This window comes from Mirounga angustirostris, unplaced genomic scaffold (genome assembly GCF_029215605.1).
Source record: "Mirounga angustirostris isolate CCGP_5_RB_7025 unplaced genomic scaffold, mMirAng1.0.hap1 SCAF_13, whole genome shotgun sequence".
In the NCBI taxonomy this organism is placed as follows: domain Eukaryota; kingdom Metazoa; phylum Chordata; class Mammalia; order Carnivora; family Phocidae; genus Mirounga; species Mirounga angustirostris.
The window spans coordinates 6,305,069-6,326,009 of NW_026991721.1; the positions used below are offsets into that span (position 1 = coordinate 6,305,069).

Genomic DNA, 20,941 nt, shown 5'->3' on the forward strand with positions numbered 1-20,941 from the left:
CATGGTTCTACAGCTCCTATCTCACCGGATGAGGAAGATTTCTGTTTAATTTAACTGAGTATACCCACTGTGCTCGGTACTGTCTCTTGCTATTCAATCTGTCCTCTGCATTTATAAACTATGTGTCAACGCACAAACCTGGACCGATGATCCAGCTTCTTTAAGTAGGAAGGAGAATTTTAATCAGAAAGTGACGTGATTGGAATTTCATTTTGAAATGACCACTGTGCAGTATGAACCAAAGTCGGGAAAGAGTGGAAGCTGGGTTTTCGGATTACTGGTGAACTATAAAGTGCAAGTGGAGAGTTTTAAATTACCCTGCATCAAACCTAATGTTGGGTTATACACCAGATCTTCAATGCATCATTATTTAAATAGGAAACATAAATCTGAAGTAATTCTTCCTTAGACTCCATTCAACTACCAGGTCTCACTGTAAGGCTAATGCATAGTACACCCCCAGATGGTATTTGGTAAGGTTCTCTGCTCCCTCCCACCCCGTGTCCAGCGTCCAGTCCCATTGGATGAACTTCTGCATATTCTGAGAGGCCCAGTTCAGTTGTCCCCCTCCAGTAAGAATCACTCTGTCCTTCCCTCAGCCTCCACAGAGCCTCTGCACAGGTGTGCACAGCTTGGCTTTCCTCGTGGAGGGTGGCATCTTGATGGCAGAGACCATGATGTTCTCACCTTTGCATCTTCATTGCTCAGCACGTGTAGCTGCCCAGTAAATGTGTGTGGAGTCAATGTCTAAACTGGGCACCCCAGGCAATTCATTCCATTTCTCTAGGGCTTGGCCTGCCCTCCTGGGCAGCTCCCATCTCTTAGGGGAAGGAGCTGACCAATAATCACGTGGAAATTTAACATGTAGGCTGCCTGCTCACTCTAAGAGCAACACTGGAGGAAGGGATGGTTTTTGAGGGGAAGATAGTGGTTGTCATCTCTCAGAAGTAAATAAGGGTGACACATAGTGAGAAGTTATCTAAATTAGCATTTAATCAGATCTAATTAAAGAACAGAATGTGGACAGTTCTGGTTTGCTAATTTGGGGAATGACCTGGTCTCCAGGGAAGGTTACATTCCATGGGTAAGGATTCCAGGAGAAAAGAGAACACGGGACATTCACAAGTCTACAGACACAGGCAAAATTCTCAGGGTGGTCCTGAAGGTCTTTTGGCTTTATTTCTAAAGGTACAAAAACTATGTTAAACAGGGGACTGAGCCACACATACCAGAGTGTCTGTTTCAGTCAAGCTGTCATCTTGATTTTTAATCCAAGCAGATTTAACTTTTTCTAGAGCAGCCAATTCCATCTGTAAAAATTACAACAATTAGTCATCACCAATCCAAGTAACTACCACTCTAATTGGTTTACTAGGTCCCTGAGAAGCTTAAAATACTTCCAGTTAATTGAAAGACCTCATAAAATCTTTGAAATTTTCATCTTATAAGGAGTCTGTTTTTGTGAAAACTAAGTACCAGAAGGGTCAGTTATTTTTGTAATCATTAAATCAATAACATAGTGAGATGCAGAACCCAGCAGTTCTGACTCTCACAAGATGTCACAGGAAAGAGAAGCTCAAAGTTTGGATGGCTTTGTATGGGATCCACAAGGTCTCTGACTCTGGATGCAGTAAATACCTTGCCCAGGAGGGACATATGGGGCCTCTTCTGCTTGTCAGAAGTTGTTGAGAAGAAAGGAGAATCTTATAGTTCATGTCTTTGACTTTAAGACCAAAGACACCATGGTAGCCAAATTTATTTTGCTTGGTAGAAACATCTAGAAAATCCTCAAAACAAATGAATATACTAAGCAAAAAGACACCCAATGCTAAGCCATTTAGGTGTGAATTAATTCTCCCTTGTCCCCAACTCTTACTAGCATTTCTCATAAACATTACAAATTTACTTTGTAAATACTGATACATAAAACTAAAAATTTTTTTAAAGACTTTATTTATTTGACAGAGAGACAGCACAAGCAGGGAAAGTGGCAGGCAGAGGGAGAGGGAGAAGCAGCCTCCCCGCAGAGCAAGGGAAGCCCGATGTGGGACTCGATCCCAGGACCCCGGGATCATGACCTGAGCCGAAGGCAGTCGCTTAACCAACTGAGCCACCCAGGTACCCCTAAAACTAAATTTTTCATATTTTTAAATATTGTTTCTAGCTGTGCAGACATCAGTGTCAAAGTCATGAGAATCTGAGGGTTGTGGGTCTTAGATGTAGGGAAGGTACTGGCCTTAGTGAATCTTTTTGGAAACCAGGGAGTCGGGAAAGATCAAAGATATCCTACTTCATCCCAATTACTCAAAGTCCTTCCTCTAAGTAAATTAAATAGTACTGAGAAATACTGGGCTTGTAAGTTCAAGGGGTCACTTGGCAAACTAATGAACAAGCATAACAAAAGTAGGTCCTGTGTCATATTCTACACCATGGTTTCTCCACCTCAGCCCCGTTGACACTTTGGGCCAGATCCTTCTTTGTTGTGGGGGATGTGTCCTGTGTGCAGCAATATGTTAAACAGCGTCCCTGGCCTCTACGCACCAGATGCCAGCAGCAGCACTGGCCCTGCCAGGTGTGACAATCAAAATGTCTCTAGTCACTGCCAGTGCCAACTGTTGCTTGGGAAGGAGGCAAAAATCACCCCTGGTAGAGAACCACTGCCCTAAACCATCTGCAAGATCAACCCAACATACTTTAACCAGACCTTGTGACCCCAGATCTTGAGATGGTTTGCCTCAGATTACACAGCTAGTTCATTACACATTATCTATACGAATAATCAATGTTAAAAGAGTCCAGAATCGTGGAAAAGTCCTGGTCAGATTTAAGACTGAAGACGGGGTGCCTGGGTGGCTCAGTCAGTTAAGCGTCCGACTCCTGATTTTGGCTCAGGTCAGATCTCGGGGTCGTGAGATGAAGCCCTGCATGGAGCTCTGTACTCAGTGGGGAGTCTGCTAGAGATTCTATCCCTTCCTCCATGCCACCCACCCCCTCGCAGATGCGCTCTTTCTCTCTCCCTCAAATAAATAAATAAATCTTTAAAAAAAAAAAACCAAGACTGAAGATGGTTTCACTCAATTTTGAATCTCAGTATGACAAATGAATTAAACACATTTAAAGAGAATGAATTGGGGACAATAACACCATTTTGCTGGAGGGTTTTAAGTAGCATGTCCTATTGTCAAGCCCTTTGACAGGTGCAGAATTGTTTTCCATGGTAAAGTTGCAACAACTTTCACTTGGGTTGGCGTTAGAGGGAACTGACTGACTATTTACTGACTCTTCTAGATGTTCCAAACAATCCCATTAGAAGCAAACTCCCAATTCTCCAAATTTCTACTTCTATAAATACAAAGGGCTTTCCTCACCCCAGAACCCTGGGACACCAGCGGTGCCGTAGCTGTGTCTAATCGTGTAGTACTGGAGGCAGATGCTAGCAGTCCAAAGCACTGTGCCCGTGGGGTGGTGCTGGCTGCTGCAGGAGGGGGACATGCTCCTGTGGGGGTGGGGGAGAGCAGAGCGGGGCAGTATTTGAGGCTATCATTTTTATGAAGTCCTAGTCTCTGACACCATTATTTACAGCGCAGTGGAAATAACTTTTAGCAGCAGGTAGTCTTGGCTGAAAGGCTACATCTCTTGACCTCCCTAACTGAAGCACTGTCAGAGCCTATTGTTATCAGCTTGCAAAACCAAATTATGTTGCTACTGTGTGCTCATAGTCTTGGGAAAATTCAACAACTGTACTAATTTTTTAAAATAAAATTATTTGAGAGAGAGAGAGAGAGAGAGAATGAGCATGCTCGAGTGAGCGTGGGCAGGGGCAGAGGGGGAGGGAGAGAATCCCAAGCAGACTCCACACTTGAGTGCAGAGCCCCATGCGGGGCTCGATCTTGCAACCTTGAGATTATGACCTGAGCCGAAAGCTTAACTGAGCCACCCAGATGCCCCAACAACTGTAATAATTTGTATCAGCAGAAATTCCTTCTGGTTCTAGTGATAAACTGAATCCTTTGAAATTTGGGGAACAAAAAAGACTAAGAAAAATAAAGAACTAAATAACAACACTAGGAAATCAGAGAGAGGATTAAAGTTGGGTAGCATGTGCACATCTGCTTACATATGCACAATCTCAGTATTTTTACCCTAATACATTTGGAAGTTCTCTGTGTAAAAGCACAGCTCGCTTTGTCGTTCCTGAAGGGCCTTTCATACTAAAGGATTCCAAACTTCCACATCCACATCGAGACATATGGGGCTCTTCAAAATAGAAATATCACAGAGAATCAGCAAAGCAAGTTTGCAATCTAGCCAACAGAACGAGGATTTGAAGGACTCACTGAACAGACATCTAGATCCTAACAGTTTCAGGACAGCAGAACTGAAACGGTTCTAACAGACGATGATGAGAAGAGCCATAGCAGCTTCTGTTACCGCATGCTTCCCAAATAGTAAATCCACCTGCCTATCAATCAAGCGCCACTCTAGAGGACTGGCCTGCATTCTCTCATCGTATCTACAACTGCCTTACAAGGCATGTGCTTTTTTTTTTTTTTTTTTTTTTTTACAGGTACTTTGTAGATGAGGAAACCAAGGTCTGGCAACTGCCCCAGGTCACACAGTCAGTGGAATGATGGAGTCAAGACTCAAACTCTGAAGTCTGCCTCCAGAGCACGTGCTCTCAACCCAGTCCCACCTTGCCCCAAATGAATGTTCTGCATAGACAGGGACCCTTAGGCCATCATATTGTAAAGACTGATACTCAACTGACTTTTGAGCTAACTGGGCTGCCATGCCACCTCTAAGGCACCTGAGGCTCAGAGCATCAGTGGTTTTTCCCTTTAAATCATGTTAGTCATGTAACTGAGACTAAAGCTGAACTTGCAGACATGTTCTATCAACCCAGAAATGCCTTCATTAGTATAGAATCGATTCAGCAGGGCCATTCAGCAGCCCCTGAGAAAGAGCAGCTACAAGCCATATAAATAGTAAGATGAGGCCTCAGCTCCGGATCACAGAGTGCAGGGTCTGTAAGTGGCTTGCCAGAGGCTTCTCTGTTGGAGCGATTCTGCTTGTGGACCGCAGTTTTCCATCCCACATTTCCCCACTGATGCCACCTGCTGCCACTGTCCTAGGGCCAGACAGTGGCCACTGTGCCCTAACCAGGAAGAGAGATAAGGTGGGAGGCAGCCCCACCTGGTGGCAGCAAGCAGTAAGGCAGCCCATGCGCTGACCCTTGAGCTGCCACGGGGTCTGCAGACACCCTGGGACAGGCAGCAGCCCTTCCGTAGACACAGTGCTTTTCAGGGGATGGAGGGCCTCACATGCCTCACATATCGTTTCCTCACAATTAATACCTATCTGCAAGGTGAGTTTTGTATGCCCTTAGAGTGGAAAGAACAGGAGGACTTAAAGGATTGTTTCTTTGATCTACAGAAAAGACACTGGGCTTGCAAGAGCAAAACATAAACTACACTAAAATCATGCCCGACATCTCCTTCCCTTTAGTTGTAAGTGAGGGGAAGAACGGCTTCCCAGGGCCTGATGTAGATACAGCATCAACCCAGGCTCCAACCTCTGATCCACTGCTAGGGAGAGCCTTCCCAAGCAGGGACAGAGCGTGGTCCAGGATGACGCTGGGCTCTGGTGGTGCTACAGAAGACAGCAACTCCTTCCTCTTGGTCAACAGGCAAAATGGAAACCTGCCCGCTAAATTCCTAATTCTTTGCAAGTACTACCCCCTTCTATGAATAAAGCCTATGTGGTGTCTCTGAATAGACCCTGTGGGCTTCCTGCCCCTTTACATTCTTTCTCTACCTGGAAAGCAGAATTACTCACCACTAGCAAGATGCCATACTCCCAGCTACCACATGATTTACAAATTTAAGGTACTGTGTGTTCTGGGAGGGAAGGCTCCACGTTGTGGCAGGAACTGACCAAAAAAGGACACCCAAATAGCCACAGCAATGCCCATAAGAGAACTAAGCTCCCAGCCAGGACTCTGATTAGGATACCCAAGGTTGAAACAAAATGAGAGTGCTCTTCTGAGGTCACAAGATGAGCCAAGAGCAGAGTGCCCAGAGTGTTAATCCCCAACACTCCCCTGGCCCCTCTCCCCAACCCCCACAGCCATTGGTCTTGCTCACAGGGCTGGTGGTGTCTTTGCCGAGGCTGCCCTTGCTGTTGAGGCTGCCAATCTCCGTCTGTGAGCTGGACTGCGACATCCCCTCAAAGAAGGGCCTGCGGCGAAGAAGCACAGCCAGGGTCAGTGGCCACCAGGGCCCAGAGCAGCAGCTCATGGAGAGCTGGGTAGTTTTGGAGTTCAAGAAAGATCAACAACCCGGGCTTGAAGGATGCCCGCCAAGGAGGGACATGGCAGAGGGTGGACAAGCAGGACCTGGACCAAAGGGCTCCAGACTATTGGGACTTCTGTCAGCTAGAGGCAAAAACAGTGATCTTTATCCAGACAGCTGGAGATTCAACAAGGGTGAGGAGCCAAGATACCCTGATAATGGAGAGGAAGTGAGGGAGGGGGTCTAGGAGATTGCTTTGGCTTAGAAAGGAGAGATGCAGGGAGACAATTTGGTAGAGGAGGTTTGGGCCTCACTTGAGCTTGGGCTTTGGAGTACTAAGGATGCTCTCCGTCTCCTCCATTTCAGGGCCACTGTCGCTGGGATTATACATCTCCAGACTATCATACAGTTCATCCAAGTCCTCTTCCACCTCTCGTATCTGCTCTCGGGATACATGTTCCAGCCCAAAACCCACCTGTGGGGGAAAAAAACCTTTGAGTTTGGGGTTACCTCTATTAACAACTATGGTAGATGTGCAACTCTTTCCTCCTGGACAGGTACCAACTGGCCTCCTTAACTAGTCTTCCTTAAGGGACAGGCCATAGCTTCACATTCATCGGCATAACCTTGGTGTCCTTTCTGTGATCCAGTCCTGAGAGCAGGGATGTGGTGAGACCACCTTTCCTTTTCAGTGCCTCCCTGCCACTCCACACCATGGGCCTGGCATGAGGAAGAAAAGCAGAAGTGCTAATGCACTTCAGCCAAAGAACAGGTGCAAGAAAACCCAGAAGACTGTGACCCTGAACAGGCTGGTTCTATTTTCCTGAGGAGCCCACAGAAGGACAAAGAAACCTCTGAACAATTTTCCTCTCCATCTCTTCTCCAGTGCACTGAGAAGAGAGGCCTGTGAAAACTGGCACCAGGCCGGTCAGAGCCCAGGGACGACACCGCTTCTCTATTGACGGCCAGTTCTTGGTTACTTTAGGGCTGACCACTGAGGTCAGCCTACCTCACAGGCTGTTGTGCACAGTGTTCCCATTCTGATAGGAGGGAAAATTAAACAACAACAGCTGGATGTGTTACTAATGCCCCATGCCAGAAGAGTGGTATTAACCAATAGTCGAGTATAACCAGGTTACCCCTGCCTCCAGGTACCGTGAATCCTTGGGTGCTACATGGAAAGCCTTCCTTTCTCTTTTCAAGTAGCTTAAAGCCCTTCTTTAGCTATTCTCTCACTTGGGGGTCCTGCAGTCCTGACTCCCAGTGGCAGGAAAGAATGCACCCCAGGAACGAGGGTGAAACTCAGGGAATTCTACTCACCATCAACCTTGGGAGTAAGGGGTCGTACCTCATCTGAAACTTTAAACCGCTTCAGGAGGGCCACAAACTTCTGTTTGATGTTAGGTTGCTGTAGGAACAAATTGCACAAAAGTTCTCAAACAATACCCACCTGTGGACGGCTTCCCAGGGCCTGATGTAGATACGGCATCAACCCAGCCAGTTTAAGTCAACTGAGTGATCTAGAGCGCACTTTTGTAAAGAACTGTGAGAAGACATGAGGACGGGAAAACAGCTTCTACACTCTGGCACGTAAAACCCACCAGAGAAGCAGGCAGGCGCATGGTTAATGCTGGAGTGCTTCCCAGGGCTGTGGGCACAGATGGAAGGAGGAGGTCTCACCCCTCTCTAGGACCCTCCACCACCCACGCCTCTCAGCTCACCCCTTTCTGCAGCCCTTCAGATCCACGGTGCTGCTTGATGATTTCCACCTGCATACACACAGGCACCGCAAGCATTTTCAAGAATGTATCACCTTCTCCCTGTGTTTCCATCCTGGGTGCCATTATCACCAAACCCCTGATCACGGGAGTCTGAACCTAGAGTGTCTCCCCTCCCCTTTTCCCTCACAGCCCAGTGTTCACTAACTCCTACCCCCTTTTTCATCTGTAATACCACTGCTTTCCTTCAGGCCTTTCTCCCCACATCTCTGTGGGTCACTGCAATGGCCTTCAACCATCATTCCCCCACCCTCTCACTCCCAGCCAGTCTCCAGTCTTGTTCTCTCCAGAGTCCACAGTGATCATTACAAATGCAAATCTCATCATGTTACTCCCCAAATTGGAGGTCTGCATTGGCCCCCAGTGGCCAGAGAAGGCGCAGCATCAAGCCTGTGTCTGAGGGCCGCCCTGCCTGTCCCTAGCCCCACCTCACCATTGAACACCTCACTCCCCCCATCCAAGTGGAAACTGCTGATAGTTCTGCAAAGAATGGCATGCTGCTGTACCCCTCTGGGCCTTTATATATGGTATCTTCTGCCCTGACTACACTTGGTGAAGTTACATTTATCCTTAGAAACCCATCTCTCGGCATGTGGTCTGTGAAGCTCTCTTGGCACTCCTGCCCAGAGTCGGTCACTTTCCCCTGAGCACCATCGCTGTCCCTTACACCAAGCTCTATCTTCTAGCACCTACTCTACTGTGTTGTAGCAGCTGGTTTAGATGCTGTCTGTGTCGACACTGTGATCTCCTTGATGGCAGGGACTAGGTTTTCTTATCTCTATGTCTCTAACTCCAGGCACAATGACGGTTCCTAAGTACTTCCTGACTGAATGATAGATTTGACATCTGGGGATGGAAGAGACTAACTTGCAAGTAAGACTGAGCCAGGACTTCAAGAAAAAGCAGGGCTTCGGAAGGTGGAAAGGGCATCCAGAGCAGAGAGAAAAAAAAAAAAAAAACGCAAATCAATTAGTGTATCTAGAACAAAGTATTCTTGGTAGGGAGAGAAGAATGCATGTGTACAAAAGGAGACAGAAACTAAAGAACCATTACTAAGTCTCTGGTAATCTGACTGGAAAGTGCCTGGAGCTAAAAAAACAAAGAACAACCTTTGAGGGAAAGGATATTAATAGGAGCACTGAATTCTGGTCCTATAACAGGGTAAGCTATGGTTCATAGGAGACCACAAGGAAAGGCGATTTATAAAACTCCAGGAGGCACCCTATGGGAAGAAAACAGGGCCTCTCCGTGGTTACGGAGCAAGAGAAAGAAGAACTTAACAGAAGGAGCTACAACACAGAGTGATCCTGCAGCCTCTTCCCCTCGTGAGTACAACAGCATAAGATGTCTGAGGCCCTGGGGACATGCCTTACCTAGGCCATACCCGAGGACAACAAAACAGTTCTCACGCTCTCTAGTCATTCATTATTCAATGGGGGAAATCAAGGCCGTAGTCTTGAGGATTTACATTTAAGCCCAGTGATACCTAAGGATGCATGGAGAGATGACAGTGTGGTTTCATGGTGAATGCCAGGCTCAGATGCCACACATTTGGAAAGTCTGGCCTGCATTTATTTCACTCCTGTAGGTGATGGGAATCTCTGCTCTTGGGGTCCCTAGGCTAGTTCTGCACTAGACAATCAGGATATGTCTGGGGAAAAATGAAACTGAGTTTCTAGCACTTTTGGCTCTCCCACATTTTAGCACAGGAACTCCAGAATCAGTCAAAGTTAACCTAGACCAAGAAACAGACTCTGAACTATAAAGAACAAACTGATGGTTACCGGAGGGAAGTGGGTGGGGAGGATTGGTGAAATAGGTGAAGGGAGTTAGGAGTACGCTTATCACAATGAGTACTGAGTAATGTATAGAATTGCCGAATCACTGTATTATATATCTGAAACTAATATAACACTGTAGGTTAACTATACTGCAATTAAAATTAAATTAAATTTAAAAACCAAAAAAACCTCAAAGTTAACCTAGAAATCCAGGTATTAAGTGTCTCAGTTCAGGATTCTAATTTCACCAAAAATAGTGATTCTTGAGGAAATCTTACATAGGAGACATAATTCAAAGGCATTTGGCTTCTAAGGTTATGGATCCATTAAGGCAGGAACTACACCCAATGTAATTAGACCTTACCAAACCCACAGTTCTAAGCACTAGCCTATTATTTCTGGGTTAAACGATTAAAAATGGCGATAGCCCTAGAGAAGACTTGGGTCTGTCCATGTGGTAGGCAGGATGTAATTTGAAGTAGTCACCTGGAGAGTGGGGACAAGGGGTGTCTGAGGCATTCTGCTTCTTGAGGAAGCATTATCTGTTCCAAAGTCTAAAACAAGGTTTCTCAACCTATTTTCTACCCTGAGATAACCTGAAAAATATAATACGCTCCTAGAAGTAACACTGCTTCTCTACAACAGTGACTCTTAATTAGGCGGTGGTAGTAGTGGAGGAGGAGGAGGAGGAAGAGGAGGAGGAGGAGGAGGAGGAGGAGATAAAGGGGTATATCAGAACCTCCAGAACCTCCACGTGCAGATTTTTAAAAAGACCCCAGGAAGTTTCAATACACCACTCCCATCCTACCTCCACACTGAAAATCTCAGCTAAAACATTCCCCAGACCTTTGAGGCTCACCCTTGTGATGGCAGAGGTTGAGGTTAGTTTCCTCCGGGTCTTCTTTACTTTCCGTAGATCTTCATCCTCATAGAACAGGTCCTAAGGGGGTAGGTGGATGGAATGAAGTTGAGACATCCCAGGAGGGTCTGGAATCACTTCTCAGATACTACATGTGAGGGGCTGTGGAGAGTTACCTGCCCATGCAATGGATCATCACTGCCTTCCTGTTCTGATGAAAAACTCTCCTCCTCTTCCTCAGAATAATTGTCAATATCAGGAGAACGATCTGGAAAGAGACAACTTAGTAAGACAACCTTGCAATACAAAGATCTGGCCTAAGAGAGTCTGGTTGGCTGGAATCATGGCTCCCACCAGGTAGAAATATGGCTGGGGTAGAGGAGAGGGCCACAGCCATTGTAGGCCACATTTGATTCTCAGGGATCTCTAAACTTCTCTTTCATAGGAACATTTTAGGCCCTGTCTTGCTCAGCTTGGGGAGCAGGTGATAGGCTTGTTCTTGACCCACAGGGCCTCCAGATACTGTACACATCTTACCAGAGAGCTTGGATTTGATTCCTTCATGGTCAATGGGCTGGCTGGACAGAGAGTAGATCTTTATTTCTGCCACAGGCACAGAGACATCCTTCACGTTGCTGTGCAGGCCAAGCACCAAGGCGCCTTCATTAGGGTGCTGCATCACCTGAGACCACAGGGTAGCAATGCAAATGCCTTACTAGGGGAGGTGAGTTTCCATTTTCATAAATCCAAATGGATGTGCAAGCCAATGGGAATGGCATTGTGCTAATACATTTTCTTTCTCACTATTTTTCAAATCCAAGGTTACTGTTCTATTACCTTCAAGGTCTTACTTGAAATGCCAGCCACTGGTCAGGCCCTGTGCTTAAAAACAAAAATCAAGTCTCAAGACTGAAAATGATGGCTAATCTCTAGGACTACATTTTAGTTTTAGTCTTTGACAGAGAACTCGTTCTCCCAGCTGGGTGGAGCCACCCTGCAGATGGTGGTCACCTGTGTCTGGCAATGGGGAAAAGGACCTACAGGACCTGAGAAAACGTAAGGGCTTGACACAGGTGGGGAAATGTGGTGTCCATAATACTTCACTCCCTACAGTCCTCCATACTGATTCAAAACCTGAAGAGGAAAGACAGGTAGGCTGGGACTATTTCACATATTCTATTTATTAAGGTCACAAAAATTTTCCTACTTAATGTACTAAAGTAGACATAAGTTAAAAGTGATCTGTGGGATGGCTGAATGGGGGCTGGGTGTGTGGCAGTGGCAGAGTTCTGCACGGTGTGGGGGGAAAGCCTCCTGGTGCCAGCCACGTGGGGAGTTCCATGCAGAATGGGAGGCCACCAGATCCTGCAGAGAGGACTGTGATGGATGTCAACTATTTCCGAGCGGCAGGATTTGAGGAACAAGCTAGTGCTTCTTAGGAACAGGAAATCGATGGATAATCCCTGCTATTGATGACAAGAAATGACATGTTGACAGGACTTCAATTAAATGGGGGCCTGCCCTGAAAATCTACAAGTATCATGTAAAACCTCTGTAGACAAAGCATTTAAAGAACAACTCTTCATAGTACAGCCAAACTAGGGTCTTAGACGTAAAAAAATACATAATGACATAATTTTGTTTCATGTGATGAAACTCTGTAAACATAATAAACACATGTATAAGTAAAGAATTTCAGTCAAATGAAACGTCATCCTATTGGACAGATGAGGCAATTCATTGGCTGACCTGAACTCAGCCAGGAGGAGCACGGATACCTTGTGGACAGGATGGAGCTTGTCAAATAGAGTGATCCTCAGTCTTTGACATAACTGAATAGCCCTCCCCACTAAAGGGATTTTCTTCAAGACTGCTTTCCCAAAATCCTTGAAAAAGGACCGAATTGAATGATCTTTTGGTTACTGGTGTAGGGAGATTACAAACAAGAAAACTTGGGGAAGGGGAGAAAAGAGAGAGAGATGGCGGTCTTCCTTGAATTCCTCTGCTCCTGAGAGCTTGTGTTATTTGGATGGAATTGACAACACCCCTTTTCATAGAGGCTCCTTCACTTGACCTTACTAAGGCTTTGCTGGGATCCACTGTGATGTTTGAGATGATGATGTTGAGATGATGTTTGAGGTGTCATGGCCCCTACAGGAGTGGAACCTCTGAAAACAGAAACTCTGCTGTGTCTTGGGGATATCCAAATCTGAGATAATTTGAGCATCAAAATAAAAATGACAGTTACAGATTAAACCCCACTGAATTAAACAGGAATCCATAGGTCCATGACTAATAGAAAAAAATGAACCAATCAATAAATGGGGAAGAAGAGAAAGCTCTGTCTTACAAGAGAAAGCGAACTCATATATATAGCAGGAATGACAGGATTAGAAATCACTGTCTGGCAAGCATCAAAATAATAGATTCAGGCAAGAATCATTAATAGATGCTAAAACTAGTTGGTGAAGTCATGAGGAGATAAAATGTTGCTACAAAGTCTCAAAACATCTCCCTATAAAATATTTTTTCATTGGTAAATACAAAAAATGTATTAATTTAGGTTGGAAATCCTGGCAGACATCATCTTAATCAAGCAATAAAAGCTAACCTCACCAGAAATGGAACAAACCGACGTGGAGCACTGCCTGTGTTGCCCTGGGAGGAACACAGCATTACTTCTGTGGTAATTCTCCCAAAAATGAGTAAGCTGAATCCAATCTTCAAAAAACATCAGACAAACCCAAACTAAGGAACATTCTATAAGGTAACCAGCCTGTACTCTTTTTTTCATTCTTTTTTTAAAGCCTGTACTGTTAAAAAAAATGTCAAGGGAATGAAAGACAAGGAAAATCTGAGGAATTATTGAAAATTGAAGGAGACGAAAAAGGCATGACAACTAAATGAACACGTAATCCTAGATTAAATCCTGGGCCTGTAAAGGACATTACTGAGACACTTGGTGCAATGTGAATAGGGACTGTGGGTTGGATGGTGATCTTGTATAGTGTTAATGTCCTGATCTTTATGGCGGGCATGGTGCTGACCACACAGGAGAGCATTCTTATTTTTAGGAAATTAACATAGTGCAGTATTAATGTGTAATAGGGCATCGTGTCTGCAACTTACTCTCAGTGGTTCAGAGAAGAAAATAATATGCATGAATGTTTATATAGAGAGAGGAAAATAAGGCAAATGTGGTAATAAGTTAGCACTGAAGAATCTAAGGGAAGGGTATATGGGAATTCTTTATACTACTCTTACAACTTTTCTGTAAGTTTGAATTTTCTTTTAAACTTAAAGAAAAACATTTCGTGAAGGAGAAAGTACCTACCTAAGAAGAGGTATATCCTGAATTTCCAATAAAAGAACTGACTTGTAAAATAAAATAAAACACCCAGCCAACAGGCTGGGAAAATCATTTGCTGGGCTCAGCTGGCTGGGCCTGGTGTCTCTCTTGGGCTCTCTGACTTAAAGGCTGGAGACAGTTCCTCTTACCTCTGCCATGTTGATGAGTCCCACAGCTAGGGTTTTATAGCCCAGGATGGTCCGGTTCTTGTAGCGCTTTCTCCTTTGCAACATTATCTGTAGCTTGTTGGCATCTCGCTTCAGGAAATGAGGATACTGCCAAATACAAAAGAGTCAAGCACGGTTAATAAGCAACTGGGTCCTGGGGCACTTGTGTGGCTCAGTAGGTTGAGTGTCTGCCTTTGGCTCAGGTCATGATCCCAAGGTTCTGGGACCGAGCCCCATATCTGGCCCTGCTCAGTGGGCAGCCTGCTTCTCCCTCTTGCTCTGCCCCTCCCCCTGCTTGTGCTTTCTCTTTCTCAAATAAATAAAATCTTAAAAAAAAAAAAAAGCAAATGGGTCCTTGGTGGGTTCTGGTCCTGCTGGAGGATACACAGTGCAAATTTTCTGTGCCTCACTGTCTTCTGTCTTTACAAGGCTGGGAATCAGGGGTGAAGGAGCCACCATTAAGTTGCTGCTGAGGGTCTGATTCTGCTTGGTGTCTGACTTCCATTCTGCAGCTTTGTGGTACACACATGTTCAGAAAACTGCCTCTTGGTGGCTAAGTCGGTTAAGAGTCTGCCTTTGGCTCAGGTCATGATCCTGGGGCCCTGGGATTAAGCCCCTTGTCAGCTCCCTGCTCAGGGGGGAGTTGACTTGTCCCTCTCCCTGCCCCTCCACTCAACTCCCCCCCTGACCCCGCCGGCTCGTGCTTTCTCACTCTCTCTCCAATAAATAAAATCTTCTTAAAAAAGAAAAGAGGGGCGCCTGGGTGGCTCAGTCATTAAGCGTCTGCCTTCGGCTCAGGTCATGATCCCAGGGTCCTGGGATCGAGCCCCGCGTTGGACTCCCTGCTCGGTGGGGAGCCTGCTTCTCCTCTCCCACTCCCCTTGCTTGTGTTCCCTCTCTCGCTGTCTCTCTCTCTGTCAAATAAATAAATAAAATCTTTTTTTTTTTTTTAAAGATTTTGACCCCGGGATCATGACCTGAGCCGAAGGCAGATGCTTAACGACTGAGCCACCCGGGCACCCCAATAAATAAAATCTTTAAATAAGGGGCGCCTGGGTGGCTCAGTTGGTTAAGCGGCTGCCTTTGGCTCAGGTCATGATCCCGGGGTCCTGGGATCGAGCCCCGCATCGGGCTCCCTGCTTGGCGGGAAGCCTGCTTCTCCCTCTCCCACTCCCCCTGCTTGTGTTCCCTGTCTCGCTGTGTCTCTCTCTGTCAAATAAATAGATAAAATCTTAAAAAGAAAAGAAAAGAAAAGAAAACTGCCTCTTTCCTTGCCATGTGACCAAGCGTTTTCTCCATGTGCTTCAATTTGGGCTCCTGGGATTATGACGAGAGAGAGACCTACTAAAGGGGGATAAGGAGGAGAAGGGAAGGAACTGAGATTACAACATGGGGGCAGAATGAGACTGAAGGGGGCACATTCAGCTGGGGTGTGGGCTGCAGATTACCAAGGAGAGGTAATGGGGCTGAGAGCAGGCTAACAGCCTTATCCAAGGAAAGGAAAAGATCTTGGGTCTCAGCATCCTCACTGTGACTGGCCAAGTGACTGCTCTGGCTCTTCAGGCTAGCGAGAGAGGCTCAATTCATTGGGTGTCTTTAATTCACTGGGCTATGGCTGCTCTTGAATAAAATAGTCTCCAGACTAAAGGACTATTTAGGGACTAGACTGGACATTAGGGACCTAAGATTGAGTAGATTCTTACCTGGAGGGAGAAGGTTAATTGGAGTTCTGTTTCCACCAGTCCACTAGCTGGAAGGATGATCTCATTGGAGCGAAGAATCCTTTTTGAACCCTGAAACCAAGAAAAAATAGGTCAAATATGTATCATCAAAAATCAGACCAAAAGAAATACTAAGTTTGCAAACAACTTTTATTTATTTATTTATTTATTTAAAGATTTTATTTATTTATTTGAGAGAGAGAGAGCACATGAGAGGGGGGAGGGTCAGAGGGAGAAGCAGACTCCCCGCCGAGCAGGGAGCCCGATGCGGGACTCGATCCAGGGACTCCAGGATCATGACCTGAGCCGAAGGCAGTCGCTTAACCAACTGAGCCACCCAGGCGCCCTGCAAACAACTTTTAAACTCTACAAATATTCTTACCAAATATTTCATCGGTTTTTTTTTTTTTTTTAAAGATTTTATTTATTTATTTGAGAGAGAGAATGAGAGAGAGAGAGAGCATGAGAGGGAGGAGGGTCAGAGGGAGAAGCAGACTCCCTGCCGAGCAGGGAGCCCGATGCGGGACTCGATCCCGGGACTCCAGGATCATGACCTGAGCCGAAGGCAGTCGCTTAACCAACTGAGCCACCCAGGTGCCCCTATTTCATCGGTTTTTGTTAGACTCATTAAAATCAAGCCACATCATAGGTATGATTTTACATGTATTATGTTGTGTGTTCATAAAAGGTTTTCACACAGAAGTGATTTATTTTTGCACGTGAGTTCTCCTAACACTCCCAAAGAAGAGCCAGGCAGATAGTAGTGCCCTCCCCATACTCACCTCTGCCTCCCTTCTTCCTCTCAAATTGACATTTCACCTGCACTGTCTTGTCTTTGGGCCTTTCTTTTTTTTTTTAAAGATTTTATTTATTCATTTGAGACACAGAGATACAGAGAGAGAGAGAGAGCATGAGCAGGGAGAGAGGCAGAGGGAGAGGGAGAAGCAGGCTCCCCGCTGAACAGGGAGCCCGATGTGGGGTTCGATCCCAGGACCCTGGGATCATGACCTGAGCCGAAGGCAGACGCTTAACCATCTGAGCCACCCAGGCGCCCCTGGGCCTTTCTTTTTACATGCTTTTTTTTCTTCTTGGATGCTCATTCATGCTTCTACATATACCTAAGGCGTTCATCTTTCAGGTCTCAGTTTAATGTTTTTCCAGGAACCTTTCCTTTCAGCCCTACCTCTTCCAACCCAACAACGGGCTACATACTCCAGCATTTTTAGCTCTAAAAATAAAGTTGGGCCAAACTATTCCTAAAGTGTAAAAAGAGATCAGCAGGAGGGCCTAAGGAATGTCAGTAAATTTGTATAAATAAATTTTTTTAAAATTGAGATTTAATTTAAACACGGTGAAATAACCAGATCTCCCGTACACAGATCAGTGAGTTGATAAATGCATATACCTGTGTAACCCGCATCTGCCTCAGGATGTACATCACTTCTATTGCTCCAGAAAAACTCTGTGATCCTTCCCAAACAATTCTACACTGCTCTTTCAGAGGTAAGCACTGTTCTGATTTCTTTCACCATAGGTTAGTTTTGCCAGTTCTAAAATTCCATATAAATGGAGTTGTACGGTATGCACTATTCTGGTTGGGCTTCTTCAAACATCATCTTTTGAGGTTCATACAGGGTACTGCATGTATTAGTAGTTCATTCCTTTTTATTGCCTAGTGGAATTCCATTCTATGAATATATCACACTTTGTCCATTCTACTGTTGCTGAACATTCACTTTTGGGTCATTTCTAGTTTTTGGCTATTATGGCTAATGCTGCCATTTTGTTACAAGTCTGTGTAGACCTATGTGTTACTTTTTCTTGGGCAAACACCTAGGAGAGGAATTGCTGGGTCTTAGGGTAGATGTATGTTTAACTTTATGAGAAACTGCCAGACCAATTTCCAAAGCGTTGATACCATTCCCACCCCCAGCAGCAGTGTATGAGAGCTCCAGTTACTCCATATCTTCACCAGCACTTGGAGTGATGAGGCTTTGATTCATGGATTCTAATGGGTACATACAGTGGAATATCGCTGTGGGTGCAATTTGCATTTCCCTGATGACTACTACTATTAAGCACCTTTCCATTAGTTTATTGATCATTTGTAAACTGCCATTTATGAGGTGCTGGTCAAACATTTTCATCCAGGTTTGTTTAACTTGTTTTTGAATTGTAAGAGTTTTTTTATGTATGCAAGTCACTTGTCAGATATATGTATTGTAAGTATTTTCTTGCCTACTTATTTTCTTAATGGTATCTTTTGATGAAGTATTTAATTTTGATCAAGTGTACTTTATTATTTTTTTATGGTTAATGCATTCTGGGTCCTAAGAAATCTCTGCCTACTCTAAGATTGTGAAGTTACTCTGCTGTGTTGGAGCAGGTATTCTGCTATTTCTCTTTAAAAATTTTATAATATGGGCACTTGGGTGGCTCAGTTGTTAAGCGTCTGCCTTTGGCTCAGGTCATGATCCCAGAGTCCTGGGATTGAGCCCCGCATCACGCTCCCTGGTCAGCGGGAAGCTTGCTTTTCCCTCTCCCACTCTTCCTGCTTCTGGTCCCTCTCTCGCTGTCTCTGTCAAATAAATAAAATCTTAAAAAAAAATTTTAAATAATTTTAGTTTTTATATTTAGGTTTTATATCCATTTCTAATTTTTGTTTTTACAAAATGCAAATTTTGTTTAATGCAGGAAGGAAAATCTAAATACAATATTTCACAATGTTTTTGTAACAAGAATAGTATTATATCATACCAATGAAAAATAATAGAGGAAATTCTGCCTCATCTATTAGATAACACTTTTCATAATAACCACTATTACGAACAAGAATCTTGACAAAATTTTTACCTGACTTTATTGATTTGATTAAAAAAATTTCTGTAAAATGAATCTCAGAAATGCTGAAAGAATTCAAAATGTGGTTGATATATAGCAGTGGTTCCAACCAGAGGTAGGAGACATTTGGCAATATTTAGAGGTAGTTTTGGTTATTATAACTGTGTGTGTGTGTGTGTGTGTGTGTGTGAAGTATTTCTAGAGGGTAGAGGCCAGGGTTGTTGCTGACCATCCTATGATGCACCAACAGACCCCACATGTCTAGTGCCACTGCTGAGAAACCCTGCTCTAGCTGAAACCTCATCTCCCCTGAACACATGGCTTCTTGGGTAACTCTCTCAAATGGTGGCCGTTTTTCTCCCATAACCCACACACCACTGGATTGGAGGTGGGGAAGGTGTCCTTGTTTTCATCACCAGCTCTAGAACATTCTCCCCTCCACCTCTCTAAAAACCCTATTCTAAATTGATGCCTTCAGTTCATATTACCCTCTATTCCCTGTTGTTGCTGGGATCTTTAACTGTAGTCATTCCTGCTCATTTCTTGATTTTAGCTCCTCACTCATTGTTCTTCTCCCCAGTACTACACCAGCCATAACTCTCTGTGGTTTCAATATATGCTCTTTCCTACATCATGGCTGCCTCAATCCTCTAATCCCTCTCTTCCAATGATCTTGTCCTCACACTTGTTTTAGCTACTCACCCAAACGATCATACTCCGGATCTTATCATTACCAATAATTACAACCAATACCTTATCTCAGTTTCATGCTCCCCACTCTGATTACCACCTATATTTTCAGCTCATTCTCTCTGGTTTGTCAACAACAATAATCCTTCAGACCCACCAGGGCCTACAATCCAAGGATCCTTCCATTGTTTCAATTTTCCTCAGGCCCCTGTTGTCCGTCTCTCCTCCTTACCCAGCTTAAATGCCACAGTCAATCTTTATAAATATGTTCTTGCACATACCCTTAACTCCTGTGCTCTGCTGCTAGTTTGCCATTCTCATTTGGTAAAAATTACAACCCTATTTAAATTCAACTTCAGGGCGCCTGGGTGGCTCAGTTGGTTAAGCATCTGCCTTCGGCTCAAGTCATGATCCCAGGATCCTGGGATCGAGCCCTGCATAGGGCTCCCTGCTCAGCAGGGAGTCTGCTTCTCCCTCTCCCTCTGCCCCTTCCCTGGCTCCTGCTCTCTCTCAAATAAATAAATAAAATCTTAAGGGGGGAAAATCAGAGGGGGAGACAAACCATCAGAGACTATGGACTCTAGGAATCAAACTGAGGGTTTTGGGGGGACGGGGGATGGGTGAGCATGGTGATGGGTATTAAGGAGGGCACATATTGCATGGAGCACTGGGGTGTTATATGCAAACAGTGAATCATGGAACACTTAAAAAAAAAAAATCCAACTGCACCAGCTGAACATGCCCAGCAAGAATCATATAATCAGGCGAACTGGTCTGTCTTTTAATATATGACCCCAAATCAGTAATGAGCTGACAAGGCAACCTGGCAATTTGCTCTGTATTGTCCCAAGTCTTTCCACTTTTCTGCTGTACTTAATGACGGTTTTATACCTTCTCATTTTTCCTCAAACCTCTAACATCCCCTTACCTCTCCTCACTCTAAGCTGATAACCTTGATTCCTACTTTGCTGACAAAATGCAAGCAATGGGAAAAGGGCTCCCACAATTCCCAGCACACCTACCTACTTAGCGCATCTGTGCTCATGTATCCTTCATCCCTCCTGTTATACAGATGAAGGCTCCTCTCCCATCTGAAGTCAACTGCTCCACTTGGGCATCAGAGCTCATTCCTTCTCACCTGCTCAAATGCTCTTCTACCCAGTCTTTCCTATCCTGCATAATCAACTTTCCTCTTTTTCTGGATCATTTCCACTAACAAACATGCTGTTATTTCTCTCATCTTAAAAAACCAAAAACCAAAAACCAAACCAAACCAAAACAAAAAATAACTCTCTCATGCCCATGTGCCCTGCTGGCTACCAACCTATATCTTGCCTTCACTTTATAGTGAACTCCTCAAGAGGTCTATTTTTACTCTCCTGAAGTCCTCTTCTTTCATTTTCTCTTAAATGCATTCCAGTCAATCTTCCTATCTCCACCAGTCCACCAAAAATGTTATTGACAA

The 20,941-nt window shown here is 44.7% G+C and overlaps 1 protein-coding gene across 2 annotated transcripts in view; it reads right to left on the reverse strand.

The window, feature by feature from the left end:
* PACS1 (phosphofurin acidic cluster sorting protein 1) overlaps positions 1 to 20,941 on the reverse strand; it is a 144,116-nt gene that overhangs the window by 13,909 nt on the left and 109,266 nt on the right. For both annotated transcript variants that reach the window (XM_045893233.3, XM_064576150.1), the window contains 9 exons: positions 15,928 to 16,017; positions 14,207 to 14,332; positions 11,246 to 11,390; positions 10,885 to 10,976; positions 10,709 to 10,789; positions 7,639 to 7,698; positions 6,605 to 6,765; positions 6,144 to 6,237; positions 1,230 to 1,310 (listed from right to left, as the gene is read on the reverse strand). In XM_045893233.3, coding sequence (XP_045749189.1) covers positions 1,230 to 1,310; positions 6,144 to 6,237; positions 6,605 to 6,765; positions 7,639 to 7,698; positions 10,709 to 10,789; positions 10,885 to 10,976; positions 11,246 to 11,390; positions 14,207 to 14,332; positions 15,928 to 16,017 — 930 coding nt within the window. The remainder of the gene's footprint in view (positions 1 to 1,229; positions 1,311 to 6,143; positions 6,238 to 6,604; positions 6,766 to 7,638; positions 7,699 to 10,708; positions 10,790 to 10,884; positions 10,977 to 11,245; positions 11,391 to 14,206; positions 14,333 to 15,927; positions 16,018 to 20,941) is intronic.